General features: G+C 42.8%; 2 protein-coding genes across 3 annotated transcripts in view; both read right to left on the bottom strand.

Annotated features, from left to right (window-relative positions):
* Positions 1-1,194: 1,194 nt before the first annotated feature.
* LOC146704926 (general transcription factor II-I repeat domain-containing protein 2-like) lies at positions 1,195-2,109 on the bottom strand. Its single transcript, XM_085465307.1, has one exon. The coding sequence runs from the start codon at positions 2,107-2,109 to the stop codon at positions 1,195-1,197; it is 915 nt and encodes a 304-aa protein (XP_085321433.1).
* A 1,530-nt stretch (positions 2,110-3,639) lies between these two features.
* Positions 3,640-16,089, bottom strand: part of mon2 (MON2 homolog, regulator of endosome-to-Golgi trafficking) — a 33,715-nt gene continuing 21,265 nt past the window's right edge. Inside the window, exons 21-35 of one of the 2 annotated variants that reach the window (XM_085462406.1) lie at positions 14,657-14,767; positions 12,781-12,956; positions 12,344-12,506; positions 11,464-11,757; positions 11,164-11,362; positions 10,349-10,992; positions 9,859-10,002; positions 8,867-8,884; positions 8,158-8,286; positions 6,709-6,899; positions 6,571-6,631; positions 6,355-6,478; positions 5,921-6,128; positions 4,742-4,824; positions 3,640-4,391 (exon numbers count right to left, since the gene is read on the bottom strand). In XM_085462406.1, coding sequence (XP_085318532.1) covers positions 4,228-4,391; positions 4,742-4,824; positions 5,921-6,128; positions 6,355-6,478; positions 6,571-6,631; positions 6,709-6,899; positions 8,158-8,286; positions 8,867-8,884; positions 9,859-10,002; positions 10,349-10,992; positions 11,164-11,362; positions 11,464-11,757; positions 12,344-12,506; positions 12,781-12,956; positions 14,657-14,767 — 2,709 coding nt within the window. In that variant the 3' untranslated portion in view covers positions 3,640-4,227. The remainder of the gene's footprint in view (positions 4,392-4,741; positions 4,825-5,920; positions 6,129-6,354; positions 6,479-6,570; positions 6,632-6,708; positions 6,900-8,157; positions 8,287-8,866; positions 8,885-9,858; positions 10,003-10,348; positions 10,993-11,163; positions 11,363-11,463; positions 11,758-12,343; positions 12,507-12,780; positions 12,957-14,656; positions 14,768-16,089) is intronic. The other variant, XM_085462407.1, reaches the window with a different exon arrangement.

The following is a 16,089-nucleotide window of genomic DNA, read 5'->3' as shown; positions in this document are numbered from 1 at the left end:
TTTCCCTCCGCGTGTTCAGTGCAAACCACAAAAAGGTCCTTTCCCCTCATATGACCCACTGCATAATCCCAAGCTAGGGCTCGAGGTCCCCCAGGAGCACGTTGAGAGACAGCAGTGGAGTCCACCTTTAATGTAATGGTGGTTTGGTTTGTAAATTCGTGGGTGACTGAAACAGTTTTAGTATTTTTGTGTCTAAGATGCCTCTGCAAGAAACTATAACCCCACCTGCTGTACAGAATACACACATCACGACTCTCAATGCTCAAAAAGAAAAGAAAAAAATATATTTAAAGCATTTGTATTGATATGTTAAATAAGTAAAACAGGGGTGGCCAACCAGTCAGAGACCAAGAGCCACTTTTGTTTTTACTGTGTTACCGCAAAGAGCCACATCATACGCATGGGCACACATGAACATCACCCATCCTTTCCTCCCTCTCTATCACACACACACACACACACACACACACACACACACACACACACACACACACACACACACACACACACACACACATCTCTGCTCAGCCAGATTTATTGTAAATGTCACACACCAACGTGATAATGACAGAAATGGACTCCTACAGTACTAACACCACAGGCCAGTCATTTTCAACAATGAACATTGTGTGCACTGTCTCACACACACAAACTCTCAGTTCAACCAAGTCCAGAAACAAAAATATAATAATCTACAATAGCATTTACTTTTACAATGCATGTTGTTTAGTGGGACTTCTGGCATCCCTTGCCTTGAACAATCCTCTTCAAATCTGGCTTGTATTCCGTTGTTGCCACTCGGAGCAATTCTTTCACAAGTGTCAGTCACAACAGATCGATGCTTTGATTTCACATGAGAACACAGACTCGCAGACATATGTTGACCCAAACATTGACAGTATCTTAAGCGCAGCCTGTTTGACATTGGGGTATTTTTCCATTGGCGCACTTTTCCAGAACTCAATGGTCCCTTCCCTTAAAGCAGGTTTCAATTGGTCCTCCTCTCAAAGATCGATCATCTCCAACTCAGCCGCAGCTTCATCTGTGACTAGCGGGACTTTCAAACAGCCGGTCTCTGCATTAAATGGGTCGATGAGGAACGTAATCTGTGGCCTTTTCAGTTGTAGATCACGGAACCGGGTCACAAAGCTTTCGTGCAAGTTTTCAATCAGCATTGCATATCTGGCTCTTTGCTTACTCAGGGCAGCGCTGGAGACTTGCCCGCTGGCTTTTAGCAGTGGGAAAATGCGTTATATCTCCCTTTTGAATATGTGTCTTGAACAGCTTCAGTTTGTTGACAAACGCAAACACACTTTGCACCAGGTCAGGCAGCATTTTTACCTTACCCTGCAGGGTCAGGTTCAGTCTGTCCAAGTGACACAGCATGTCGACCAAAAAGGCCAGATCCATAATCCACTTGAGGTCCGAGAGCTCGGGATAGTCCTTGTCCTTCTCTTCCGTAAACAGTTTCACGGCATCCAAAAGCTCAAAGAAGCGAGAGAGTACCTGGCCTTTTGACAGCCACCTCACAGTGCAGTGCAGCGGCAGGTCACCTGGAAGCCCTTGGTCCAGCTCAGCGATGAGATTCTTGAATTGCCTGTGGTTAAGCGCATGTGTGCGGATATAGTTGACGATTTCCATCACAGGCTTCATGACGTTATCTAAATTCAATGATTTAGACACCAGTTGCTCCATGTGGATGATCCAAAAGTCAGGAATAGTTTGGTCAGCTTTGCACAGCCCCACAAGCCCGTTCACAGATCCCATCATGGCTGGTGCTCCATCCGTGGCTATTGCAGTTAATTTCGTTATGGGCAGATTTGCTTTTTCTAATGCAGCCATCATGGTTTCTTTCACATCTATGCCACGGGTTCCGTCTTTTAATGGTACAATATCCAGGAGTTCTTCTTTGATCACACAATCGTTTGACACAGACCGTGCAAATATTGCCAACTGAGGCTTGTCTTGTATATCACAACTCTCATCCAATGCGACACTAAAATACTCACATGCTTGAAGGTCAGAGTGCAACTGTGATTCAATAGCCCTGTTAATGTCCGATATTCTGTGTTCAATAGTGTGGCGGGACAGTTGGACGTCTGATACCATGCGTTTTCATTTGTCGTTTTCAGGAGACAAGATTTCAACAACATCACTGAGGCATTGTGTGGCTTTTTAGCCCGTGCAGTGTTCCAAGCCAGCTGATAGGATGCGAGCGTCTCTGACCGCTTCGTAAATTTTTGGAAAAACTGTGTCTGCTTTTCTGCCTGACTTTTCAAAGTGGCCAGCTCGTGCTTGCGAAGTTCAGTCCCTTTTGGAAATTCCTGGTCGATGTTAGCATGGAGTGAGCTGAAGTGGTGCTGAAGATTTGAAGCATTGAAATGCGCTAATGACGTCTGACATATAAGGCAGAATGGCTTGCCATTGCGTTCAACAAAAAAATATAAACTCTCCCACTCTGTTAAAAACGTCCCGTGTTCATCTTCATATTTTCTTTTTGCTGTGCATTTTTTCCTGCCATTTTAAGGGCGAACTTGCTCCTACTGGGAAACTTTGCGGTATTTTCATCTCACACACATGCGCATTTGATGAAAATAATGTATTGAACTAAAGCGAAGCGAACGCGCACATTTTAAAACAACACAAAAAAACCCCAAAACACAAACTTTGATATGAACGTGAGAGCCGCATGAAACCAGGCAAAGAGCCGCATGCGGATCGCGAGCCGCGGGTTGGCCACCCCTGCTGTAAAAGATGCTATAATGGGATGGTGTAAAGAATTATCAGTGTTAAAAAAAAGGTTAATAATAGATACTTAGACACCTACGTATTTTGTATACCTATGTATACAAAAATCAAATAATGTTTTGACCATACTGCAATGTGAAAGTCAAACTGCTCATTATTTTTCTCCTAATTCTGTCTCTAATATGTCAGGCGATAGAGAAAAATACCGCAGGGTCTCATTTTCAAATGTGAGCTTTTCTCCTGAAACCAGTAATTTACTTAGTTAAACAAGCTTGTTCCCTACATGCCAGGCTGTTATTTGGCTATTATCAGATGAGTTCTATATACGCATAAGGTCGCCACAGACTGTATATAAAAGATCGATATAGTCACAGGTCTGAAAACTGTGGCTTATGGATTCTAATAGCCAGCAGGAGGCAACTCTACATTTAAAAGAAACCCAAATGCTTCTCTTATATTTTCTCAACTTGATTTATGAGTTATGAGTAAAAAATTATCTTGTTATTCTATGATATTCATTGCACCGATGCAGGTCAAAGAGGTGTCGATGTAACTGGCAGGTCACCACCTCATAAGCGCGCAGCATCACTGGTTTCAGTCAGATCCACGTCTCACCTGCGGTGTCTCATTTCAAAAAAGTTCCAAATCTGACTTTCCAAATTACAGTGGCTGTCTTGTTTTATATACAGTCTTTGATAGAAGGCTACAAGACAACACAGAAGGCCTTTAGACATCAACACCATCCACCTACAGGCCAAAGGTCTCAAACCAGGATGACTCAGAAATATAATTGTGTACAAAGTGGTATATCTGGGCTTCTAGGAAGCTGCATTTTCATTACATGCACTTTAATCGAGCACACTCAAGAGCTGTTTGTAGAATTGTCCCGTTTATTTTACACAGACACATACATCCCTTCTCCGATGGCTGGTTAAAGATGACATGGAATGTTACAGTAAGATTTGTTTTCTTGCATAAAATCCTCACTGTTGAAAATGTTGCAAAAGATTAAATGTTCATTTCTTTTTAAGATCAGTAAAGCCCCAGTTTTTTGTTGTTTTTTTGCATTTTTCTCTTTATAACATCATCAACACTTTCACCACACACTGTACACTGATGCAGTCTCTTCAGGAGAACAAAAACTAAACCCAGAGGCAACACTGCCGTTGTTTTTTTAATTCTCTGTAGTTAACAGGCAAGTGCAGCCAGTCTATATGAGTGTGAAAGCGGGGGGGTTGGCCCGTTATCAGCTCACACGAAAAGCATATGAAAATGTGCATGAAGGTCGGGGTCAATGGTATAGTCTGAGGCAGCCTCGATATCGCTATTCACCGTGGGTTGCTTCATGTCACCGCAGAGTTCACATCCGTGCACTTGTGAAGTGCATGAGTCAAGTCGAGAAGACACCTTCGGGATTTCTTCATTTAGAAAGAAGACCAAAAAAAACTAAAAAAAATGCCGGGTTGCGAGCGAGCCTGGTCAGGACTCTCCGTTCTGGACTTTGGAGACGGGTGGCTGCATAAAGTCTTTAAAGGGCCCCAGGGCCTCCTTCAGGGCTGAGCTCACCTCAGACGATGAGCACGTAATGCACTCGACCAGTGTGGGGTACAGGGCGATCACCTGAGCCCACGTGTTGCCATCCACTGCAGGAAGTAAATGAGAGAATATCAGAAAAGGAGGGAAGAAGGAAGGGAATATGAGTTGTGAATAGAAAACAATCAAAGCAATTTATTCAGAACAAAACTGTTTCCCTGTGCCTGTAGGAATTTTATCGAGCAAAGGGCGATGCAATGCAAATATGCGGAAGGGCACTTCAAAAACACTATTTCACCATGTCTTACCTTCAATCTTCTGCAGTTATAGGAAATTGTTTAGTTTTTTTTCTAACTGACCTTGCCAGAAACACAAGCAATGATACAAAGAATGGGCAGAAAATGTCTCCTTTATTATCTTTCCAAGACTTATTTATCCATTTTTATAGTTTGATACTCACCATTCTCTGGCTGTGTTTTTTTCAGGGAGTCCATCAAAGTGCTGATAGCTTTCAAGACAAAGATAATCTCTGTCACTTGTTGCCTAAAATGAAAAACAACAAAGGCCTTGCTTAGCTACAAAGGCACGGCAGTAGGAGAAAAGTGGAAGAGGCAAACAGCGAGGGGGAGAGCCAATAACAATCATGTATATACATAACACTATTTATTACATATCTACTTTTTACACTGGTTTGTATATTTGTACATTTTATATATTTTTTCTCTGTTAATACTGTTCACACGTATATAGAGCTGCAGAACTGTGATTGTTGGTGCTAAACGGGCTGGTCTGAGTATTACAGAAGGTGCTGATCTGCTGGGACTTTCTCATGAAACCACTTGTAGAGTTTACAGAGAACAGTCTGAAAAGAGAAAACATCCAATGAGCGACAGTTCTCTGGGTGAAAATGCAAAGGGTGAGAGGAGAATGGCTACACTGCTTAAACCTGGTAAGAAAGAACCAGGAACTCTTAAAACAAAAATATTTTTAATGTTAAAATATAATTATTGTTGTTCTCCATGAATCTTCAAACTTCAGTTTTACAGCAAAAGCAGAAAAAAATGGTAAAGTACATCATTATTTTTGATTAAGATGTCATATTACAGTTATTTACTTAGTGGCTGAATGTTACGCTTGATTAATTTCTGACTTTTCAAAGTTGTCCAGTGTGCCGGCTCAAAATTGAAAAAAATGAATTCAGGACAGATTTCTGAGATATTTGTTTTGCTGTTTTGATAGATGCTCTAATAGATTTGTTAAGCTCTGCATGTACTGTTTTATTTCAGGCCCTTTTATTTAACCAACTTTGTATTTATACAGAAGACATAAGAATATATTTTACTTCTCCCCCCTCTCCCTTTATTTTCTCTGCTTGTGGTGCAGTTTATCCATGGGCATCTTTAACTTCCACTGAGTCTTGGAGAAATGTGGTAGAAGTATGGCGGTTTTACATTGTTTAAAAAGAGAAATAAGAGATAAATGAAGCCAGAGCTGGTCTTGATTTTGCATTTGCTAAATCTCCCAGTGGTTAAAGTGTAGCATTACAGTCATCAGAATTAATGGCCTCTTGGAAAATGTGTAAAACAACACGCGCTAAAAAAAAAGCACACACAAATAGATACCCATGGTGGCTGGGTACCTTGGTAATGGGCAGCGTCCACTCAACCTCTCGTCCTCTACGTATCGTCGGAGAACATCCTGGGACCTCTTGAGGAGCACGGAGAGCGCCATACGAGAGATGTAACCCTCCTGCGGGGTGGAAACCTTGTTGCTGAAGGAAAACTGCAGCAGTGTCTCAAAACACACTTTGGAAAACTCCTCTCTCATCCGCACATCTATCTCTGCCTCTGTTGGAAGAATTATTTTCGATTGACAGTGAGAGGGACTGACAGGGTTTGGCTGTACGGCTCAACACATGCACAGTTGTTACTGATAAGCCGCAAGAAAGACTCCGGCAACAAACCAAGCACCTAAATTAAGATTCCAACACTTGGCCAGCATGCTGTTGCGCTAGTTTCAGGAATACACAACTGCTAAAGCCAAAGCAACTTAGCTGCCAGAGTCCCATATTACCTGTGAATGAGGGAGACTGTGAGTGAATGGATCCTTTATTCAGCATGGCCATAATCTGGCCAACAAAGTCTTTGGGGATGAAATTGGCAAATGGTAAGATTTCTGTGCTGATCAGCTGGACCACCTAAAATGAAGAGGGAAACGATGATGCAAACTTGGGAAAAACTTGCAAACTATTTGGGGATATATTATCAGAGTCTAGAAACAAGCACGTACCTCTACATCGATGGCTTCATTCTTCTGAAATTCCTGGATAGACAGGTTATCTGGAGGAGTACTGTAACAGAACAACAGTTTTCTGCTTAGAACCTCTGAAAGCTGCACAATAAGCATGGGGGTGGGGGGAATCTCTACCTTTTGGTGAAAAGAAAGTCTTCAAAGGCATTGGCCAACTCTGGCCACATAGTGTCAAACTTCCCGGATGAGGCATGCTGCCGTGCCACTGGTAGTCCAATGGACAGCACCTTGAGCAGAGACGACACAGCGAGCTTCCAGGTGCTCTCTGACGGACAGGCGTACTTCAGACTCAAGGGCATTCTTAAAGTCTTGAAGGCAAAAAACAAAACAAAAAAGCTCATGAGATTGAAACACAAAGGAACACTTAAAATTAATCTCGACAGCGGTGCACGAAAAACTTTCACCCCTCTTCCTTTTAGACAAAAGACAGAGTTAATATAAGTGGAGAATGTAAAGACGCCTCATCAACCTCGTGAGAAAGTCAGCCACCGACATTTTAACAAAGTCATCTTATTTCCAAGAGCAGCTTGGCGCTCCCTACAATGACATTTCACAAATACCAGTGCCTTGCTTCTTGAGCATCTCTCTGATAAACTGACTCATTTCAGTTTTGGGTTTCTAAAAATTCACTGAGAAGAAAAGAGCAGTTAAACACAGGTGTCAGAAGTAGGGGGAAAAGGAAGAGTGGCAGATTTTGGATCGCTTACACTGACAGTATCCTTTAGTGTTTGATGGACTGAATTTGGAAAAAAGTTTTGAAAATACTGGGAACACTTTGCATCTGCCCGCTGATGTACAGTATGAACCCAATATTACGATCAATACAGTGAGGTCAAAGGGCAATCAAGTAAAATCTGCCCAGAGGCTGGAGGTCTCTCAGAATTAAACGATTTCAAAACTGAAGCGGCGTATCGCATACTACTAAAGTTATGTTCCTCCACCCATTTTTGTAAACTGAATTTTCCAAATTTTCACACCAAACTTTTTTTTAAATGTTTGCCAGTTTAAAATCCTAAAAAGGTTGAGCAGGTCTGTAGGTCTAATAAAGAAAGTTGTTTCAGATGCAAACAGCCAGTTTATTCATTATTCTTTTAAAAGCAACAATTGCAGCAGCCTTAAGGAATATTCACACAGCAGTGCTTTACGTAGCTAAACAAATCATTATACTGCAACTGTTCTATTGAAATTTAAAGTGAATGTCCTCATGTGTGGATCTAATTCTTCTCAGAAACAAAAATCAGGTTAAAAAATTTAAAAAAAAAAAAAAAAAATCTGGTAGTTCTTTGTTTTTACATTCATCGGGTCCCAATCAGCCCAAATAGCAAAGAGAAATTTAAAATGCATGCCATGAAAGAGTTCGGGTCTTAGGAGGTTAAAATGAAAGAAGCATTCTCGTGATCTTCCACACTGGATGAATATGCAGGGTTCAAACATAACTGGGTGGTCAGCAGAAAGCAGCTCAACAGTAAATTTCGCTGCACTAAACAGGAACAGTGATAAAACACATCAAACATTTTCTCTTTCTCACCATCACCAACAGCGAGTACACCACCCAGGGATAAATACCTTAATGATATTCTGCAGAACTTTTTCATTGATGACAGCTTTGTGGCAGGCTGTTTTATGGTACAGGTCCACCACCACCTCCAAGGAGCGCTCAGCAAAGGGCACATAGTTTAAGGCAACCCATTCTGCCTGTAGGGGTAAAGAAGATTTAACAAAAGAAAACCAAACAAAACAGGAATGGGCATTATGCTCACCTTTTGGCGACAGTGAAAGCATTTGTTTAAAAAAAAAAAAAAAAGACACACTTTGCATAAGTACGCAAGTAACACGCCATTTTATTTTTAAACTGCAGTCGCTATTAGTCGGCTTCAAGCTTTGTTAGGTTTACAGTACCACAACTGAAACGTTACAGCCAAACTAAAGATTTTATTCTACAAAGTGTGTCTTTAGGAAATAGAAAACAGAGCCACAAGTATGCATATGAACAAAAAAAACAAAAACAAAATAAAACCATCAAAAGTCACAAAATCAACTGAAAATGAACTCCACAGAGGGAGGTGGGGCTGTGCACACAGAGGCAAAACCACCAGTTAGTGACAGGCAGAGAAAGAGGGGAGCATGGAGTGAGTGAGAGACGCAGATGAGACGCGAGAGCCTACCATGCGGAGTGATATCTCATCTACCGCAGAGGGTAGATCATCACCATTCAGCACAGCTTAGTACAATTACAGAGAGGGGGAGTGGGGGTGAGGGAGATGATGACACTCACCGGCGCAAACAGCTGGATCTAAAATGGTTATCCAGTGAGTAGTTCGAAGAAACAGAATGAGACAAGATTGAAATTAAACCGATGTTTTATAGTTGTATCAAATCTAAAGTGCGTCTCTCAGCTAAACGAGATCCCAAAATCTGGGCCGAGGGAAAAGAGGGGAAAACAAAACAACCTCCCAGCAGCACTGAGGACATTTGACGCAATCTGACATCAGGACTGAATAAAAGCCAAGAAGGCAATAAAAAGACCACCCATAATGGTGTTTGGCTGGGTGAGAATTTTGTTTGACCATCTAACTTAAACAATTTAAACAGACTCAGATCAACACAAATGTCCAGTTTACTGTACCTCCAATGCAGGACGGACACACGGCCAAGATTTAAAACAGGCAGGGTCAGGATTTAGACCGACTCCATCAGTCGTTCAGTATTTGATCGAGACACCTTTCAGGATTTCTGTGCAGGAATAACATCTGCTTGAGCTACGCGTTTCCAGAACTTCCAGGTTTCCAGAACAGCAAGGATTAAGACGACTCTGACGTCAGACTCGTTTAAAAATACTCCGTTTTTGTGACTTCAATAGTCTTGCTCAAAATTACTGGGTGCCTTGGAAACACTTAGTTTTTTCCTTTTTTAAATGACTATGAACTGTGCTGGACTGAAGCATTTCTCTGGCAACCGCCCAGCAAGATGAATCATGAGGGAAGGAATTTGAGGAAGGAATGGTTTGGGGCTTCTAATGGGGGTCGAGAACAATCTGTCAATCTCACGAAGAGCCGTGACAGAAGCTTCATAAGGACAAGACGGCAGAGGGAGTGGAAGGGGGACTTCACGAGCATCAAAGAACAGATATGATCTTATTGAGAATGGCTGAAGAGAGGTGGGTGAATAACAATGTGCGTCATCCAACAGTCTTAATGAAACAAACTGTAAAAGCAAATAAACTGCAATGAAAACCAAATATTTAGGTGTCCGTTTTTCATTTCCTACCTGGTTGTATTTGGCATTGGCCACGTGTTTGGTTTCCATCCTGCCGTACTGAGGCGGCTTGCAGGAGAACTCCACAAAAAGGAGCAGCTGCTCGAAGATGGCCGGGTACATGACCTGCAGGTTCTCCGTGCCCACACAGATGGCCTGCAGCAGGGAGGGAAGGGAGGAACAAACACTGCTGACTTCCACCACAGGACTGCATATTGCACAATTTAGCAGACTGACACTTTCTTTTCTTTCCTGGGCTGAATAGAAACGAACTGGGAGGAATTAACTTTAAACTGAAAGGGCCTATGTTTGGTAAGCATGCTGAAAAAGCTAGAGTAATTAATAAGGAAAGAACGAGATGCAACATGGGACCTCCTGCTGGATTTGAACAGATGATGATTACACACATGACCCCGCTCTTATCTTGATGCTACACTGTAGCACAAACCACCTCACATCAAACTGCTAAAAGCTTCACCGGTGGCAATAATCCTTCTCCCACCTTCTGCAAAACATCCAGAGCGGTGAGCACGGCTTCCTGCAGGTTGGTGAGCACTGCCTCAGTGTATGAGGGGAGGATGAAGGGTGAGGCATCGCTGCTGATAGGCACGGAAACAGCCCCATGAAGGATGACCCCTAGCTTTTTTAGATCCTCCATACTGAAGTTGGCTTTGATGTGCTGGTAGAGTGCTGGAAAAATCTGGATTAATGCTGTGAGGAAGGGCTGACTGGGGATAAAAGAGAGCTTCTCTGTTGGGCCAGTAGGTGGTCTCGTGCTGTCCGTTCCCATTCGATACCACGTGTTCCATGCAGACCACCACAGTGCCGAGTCCTCCAAGGCCGACTCCTCCCCTGGCGGGGGCGCCTGCAGCTCAGCTCCGTTGTACCGTGTCAACCGTTCCAGTAGTGAATCTGAACGCACCAGGGGTCTTCCAGGACCGGATGCTGACAGCGGGTCAATGAGCACTGGAGGGACGCCCATTGCAGCAAGTGCGTCGCCTGCTTTGTCCGAGTCTTTAACAGGTGTAACGATCTGAAGGATTTCCTGAAAGCTCTTCAGGGCAGCCAGGGAGACCTCATTGTTTTTGCTGAGGGCAGCTGACTGAATATGGTTCAACAGCACCTCCCAGGCCTCAAAAAAATCACCTGCAGATACACAGCAGAAGATGGCGGCGTGGAAACATTAGCGCTCTGATATTTGACACCATTTTCAAAGATGTCCTGCATTAATGGCTCAGAACATATTGACAGGTGTTGAAGCAGAAATGCACCAACTGCAATCTGCTGAATGTCACAGAGCATCACGTGCGGGCTCACCTAGCTGCTGAAGGAGATACCGCCTTGTGTTGAAAATGCGCGCCACGCCCGCTAGCGTCAGCACCCACGTCTCCGCCCACTGTTTCTCGGCTGTGTCGCGCGAGTGATGGATAAGGATGTTCCCACCGCCTGACTCGATCTTCTCCTTGTCTGCTGTGGTGGAGGACGTTCTTACACAGTCGAGCAGCTGGAACAGGACCTGGAGGCGACGAGTGACAAAACAATCACGTACTGTCAAATTTTACATTTTTTCGTGTTTTTCTTTTTCCATCTTATATGGAGACGTTTCAGGGATTGTACCTTCCACACCACAATGTGCCACGTTGGCTGCTGGAGCAGGGTTCCGTGGGCAGCAATAGTGGAGAACAACGTCTGGCCGGCGCTCTTACGCACAGCAGGCCGCGGGTCCACGCACAGCTCCCCAAGCTTGGCATACAGACACAGCCACAGGCAGTCAAAGGGAGGGGCGGGGTGGAACGGCCTGTTGAGGGTCTCTCCTTTCTCCTGGGCCTGTTTCTGCAGCGCTTCCTCCTCCCTCTCTAGCTCCTGCGTGATGGCTTCTCCCCTTTGGAAGAAGTAGTCTGAAATGTTCCACTGTGGGTAAGAAGAAGAAGAAAAAAACCAAAAACGAAGTGGGGGTATAAATTAGGGAGAGAAAGCAGTAAGATGCTTCTGATAGTTTTGCTATCCATATTACCATAAAGTAACCTCACAGGAACTGGCACACTCCAAGAGAAATAATCTGGCAAACCACAGATCAATAACAGGTTTTGTATGTCCTGAATCCTGCATAAAGTGTCTATCTAATGTTATTAGAAGACTGTTGAGTTAGAAGAAAATAATACGACAAAAAAATAAATAAATAAAAAGGTGGGGAACTGCAATTGTTTGATCATATATTAAAAACACCGGGTTTCTATTTGAAAACTAGTGTTTGAAAAGTAAAGCCGTGGGCCACCTGTCACTCCTTCGCAAGCAAGAGTCGTCCTGCTTCTCCTTCACAGTTACAATCGCACTTGCTAATTCACCAGTTACATCACATTACTCTGCTAGTTGACTCTCAAAAAACTTACTTGATTGTTTAATTACAGGTACCATCTGACAGCAAAGCATGGAAAAAAAAGTCTGACTGATAATCCTTTATAATAACTACCACAGCTGTACACATCTGTCATCGTACCAGTAAGCCGATGGACGTGAGGCTGATGTTGAGCTCCTGGTTCTGAAGGCCAAAGCTGCCAGCTACATCCACTACAATCTGGAGGCACGTGCAAGGCATGGTGGGAAGGAAGTCTGTCACCACCAACTGCAGGCACTGGAAGGCGGTTCGGATCAATGACTCACTGATGAAGGAACAAGACATGCGGCATGCATTAGTTTCATTAACTATGTGCAGTGTAACTGTGGACATAAAATCACTTTAAAATTCTTTTTTAATGATTTCTTTTCACACAGGCAGCTCACTCTCTGGGCATCATTTACTTTTAAGGGAATAGCATTGCATAATAGTAATAGTATTATTTCTTTGCATAGATTTTTTTTTAAATATACATACAGACAGACACCCACCCACCTCTTTGGTGGAGACAAAAATCGCCCCCTCTATTACACTCTTACCCTTGATCATTGCGAATGGCTCCTATAACACCCAAAACGAGGGGCCAACCAGGCCCCAGGCTGTCGCCCTGACTCTGCAGGATCTGCAGGACACACTCGAGCTGTTTCTGCCGGATGTCTGCGTGCAGCACGTTGGACAACTCCTTCAGGGGGTTCAGCAATAGAAGCTGCAGCCGCTTAGGGATCAAGAAAAGGGAGACGGTGATCAACTTACCTGTCAAGTTTTCTATTCATAAATTTGTATTTTAAATTTTAAAAGAGTAGAATGTGGCACCTTTATTAAAGCTACGTATAACATTCATATTGGAAGGGTAAACAGGTGAAGTACAAACTGTTTAAAGAAAAATGTGTTTGGACATTTTTTCCTAATTGGCATTAAACTTTTTAACTCTGCATGTTTGAAAATGAAAGGATTAAGGCTTACTGAATTTTCAAACGCAGTGGTTTGATGATGAGTCACTATGCTTAGTAATTTGTTTGGCAATGACAACATGAAGTAGTAAAAGCTTGTCCACATGCAAGGAAATGCTTTAAAAATATTGTTTCATTGGCTGTCATTTTTATTATTCATATAACCTCCACACACCCTGTTTTAGATAAGGCTTGTTATCAGTCTCACCAAGGTTAAGGTCACAGTTTGTGTTTATTAATGACAAGATAAAGTGACTTTTCTATCTTTCTGTCGTGGCTTACAGGATGAACATCAGCATCATATACAAGCAAGTATTGTGTTATTCATACACATTGTGCAGTATGCCGATCAGCCATAACATTATGACCATCTGCCCAAATATTGTGTTGGTCTCAAAGGTGTGCTTTGGTATCTGGCACCAAGATGTCAGCAACATATCCTTTAAGTCCTGATTGGACTTGTTTGTCTAGGACATCCAACAAATGCTCGATTTGACTGAGATCGACAGAATTTGGAGGTCAAGTAAACACCTGAAACATGTTCTTTTCAAACCATTCCTGAACCTTTTTTACTTTGTGGCAGGGCACATTATCCTCCTGAAAGAGGCTACAGCTATCAGGGAATACTGTTTCCTATGAAAGGATGTGTGTGGTCTGCAAGATTCTTTGGTAGGTGTCAAAGTAACATCCACATGGATGGCAGGACCAAAGGTTTCTCAACAGAACATTGCCCAAAGCATCGCACTGCCTCCGCAGGCTTGCCTTCTTCCATGGTGCCAGGAGTTCCCCAGGTAGGCGACGCTCACACGCCCAGCCATCCACGTGGTGTAAAAGAAAACAGGATTCATCAGACCGGGCCACCTTCTTCCACTGCTCCATGGGCCAGTGCCGATGCTCATGTGTCCATTGTTGGTGCTTTCAGTGGTGGATGGGGTCAGCATGGGCACCCAGACTGGTCTGCAGCTATGCAACCCCAGAAACAACAAACTGTGATGCTCTGTGTATTCTGGCACCTTTCTACCAGAACCAGCATTAACTCTGACCTAACGGGCCAGCCTTCACTCAGTGAGTCTTGGCCGCCTGAGACCCTGGTGCTGGTTCACAACATTTCCTTCATTGGAACACTTTTGATAGATACTGACCACAACAGACTAGGAACAGCCCACAGGAGCTCCATTTTTGCAGATGGTCTGACCCAGTCATCTAGCCACCAGAGGTTGACCCTTTTGAAACTCACTCACATTCTCACGCTTGCCCATTTTTCCTTCTTCTAATGCGTCAACTTTCAGGACAAAATGTTCATTTGCTCCTTGATACATCCCACCCACTAACAGGTGCCACGCTGAAAAGATAATCAGCATTATTCACTTCCTATCAATGGTTGTAATCTTATGTCTGATAAGTGCATGTTTGCTTTCGTCTTTGTTTTTTCTTCTTCTAAATAACCCATCGTGTCGTTGCCTACCTGATTTTGGGCCAGTGGAGGATCGTGTTTGTAGGCAAGTCCAGCTTTAATAAGTGCTGTCAGTGCCTCGGCTCCCCATTCTCTCATTCTGGAGTTTGGATGCTGGCAGACCTGCAGGACACAGCATTTACGGACAAATGCAGACACAAACAGGCGCAATGACAGATCTGATGCACAGGCGGTTCAGAACAGCGTTTCCCAGCAGTTTTCACAGTGGGTGGGTGTGAAACAAGTCGGTGAAATAAACCACAGACTGTGTGATAGAGACTGGGATCCCCCTGTGGCAACAGATTATGCTGTGCTAGACAGTGTAATCATGAAAGCATAGATACACATGGAGAGACCAGGCTGAGCAAAGAAAAGTACACTATGTGGTACAAAACCTGCAGAATCTGAGAGAAAACATTTCCGTGTTTTCTGTGTTCCAAATCAGTCATCCTTGTTTATCTTTGTCAAACAAATCTTCTACTTTTATGGCATCAGACTTCTCGATTCTCGAGATTTACTGCTTCAAAACCCAGATGATCCATGTGCACCCTTTTGTATACTGTGTGGCTTTAAGTATCTACTTAACGCCGCACATTTTTCATTATTATCGTTATCTGTATGAATAGTAGACAAAGTCGCAAAGAAAGATATTCAGCATTTTATCTAAGCACGTTTTTGCCAGTTTGCAGCTTTGGATTCTACTTTGAGACAAATCAGGAATTCACACTGAAAAAGCTTTGCAAAATAATGTAGGATCAAACACTGATAACAGCACAAACACATTGTGGACACACTGTGGCATAGCGACCTCTCAGCTCCAGCATGTTTATGTCTGATCGAGAGGGAGCAAAAAAAAGCAACAACCAAAAAAACCAAAAAAAAAAAAAACAACCAGATTGGAACCAAGAGGCAGAGAGGGAAGGAGAGATGGGAAAGTCAGTGTTTACTGAGGAGAGGATCTGAGCTTACCTTCTGCAAAACAAACGGGTGTGCAAAAGAAAAAGGAGATAGAGAAAATGTGACGAAAACCTCAAAACACAGATGTTTACAGATACATAGCAGGGATTTTCTGATGACAGCTGAAGAAATGACAAAAAAAAATAATAAAAAAAACGCAGTTTATCGCTCATATCAGTCCATATATTGTATTACTGCTTGTGAAATGATAGGTCAGCTTGCTGGTTGATATGACCTATGTTCTGCATTATTTACCACAACATACAGGTTTTACTCTGGGTATATAACACTAAAGAACAGTAAGCAGTATAGTGGAAATTTGGTGGTATTAAGACAAATATGTACTGGAAAAACAAACCTAATACCACCAATCACTGCGATTAAATTCTGTATAGTTTATTTAACAAAAAAAAAATGAAGACATTTTTTGGTCTTAGCTACTACATGAACTCATGTCTACATAATTAATCTACATTTCCAAAGACAAA

Source organism: Copadichromis virginalis, linkage group LG7 (assembly GCF_057382275.1).
Source record: "Copadichromis virginalis isolate Kocher_CV1m ecotype Utaka linkage group LG7, C_Virginalis_male_GT1.1, whole genome shotgun sequence".
Lineage (NCBI taxonomy): Eukaryota > Metazoa > Chordata > Actinopteri > Cichliformes > Cichlidae > Copadichromis > Copadichromis virginalis.
The sequence above is the reverse complement of the archived record's forward strand: the minus strand, read 5'-3'. Positions and strand labels throughout refer to the sequence as shown.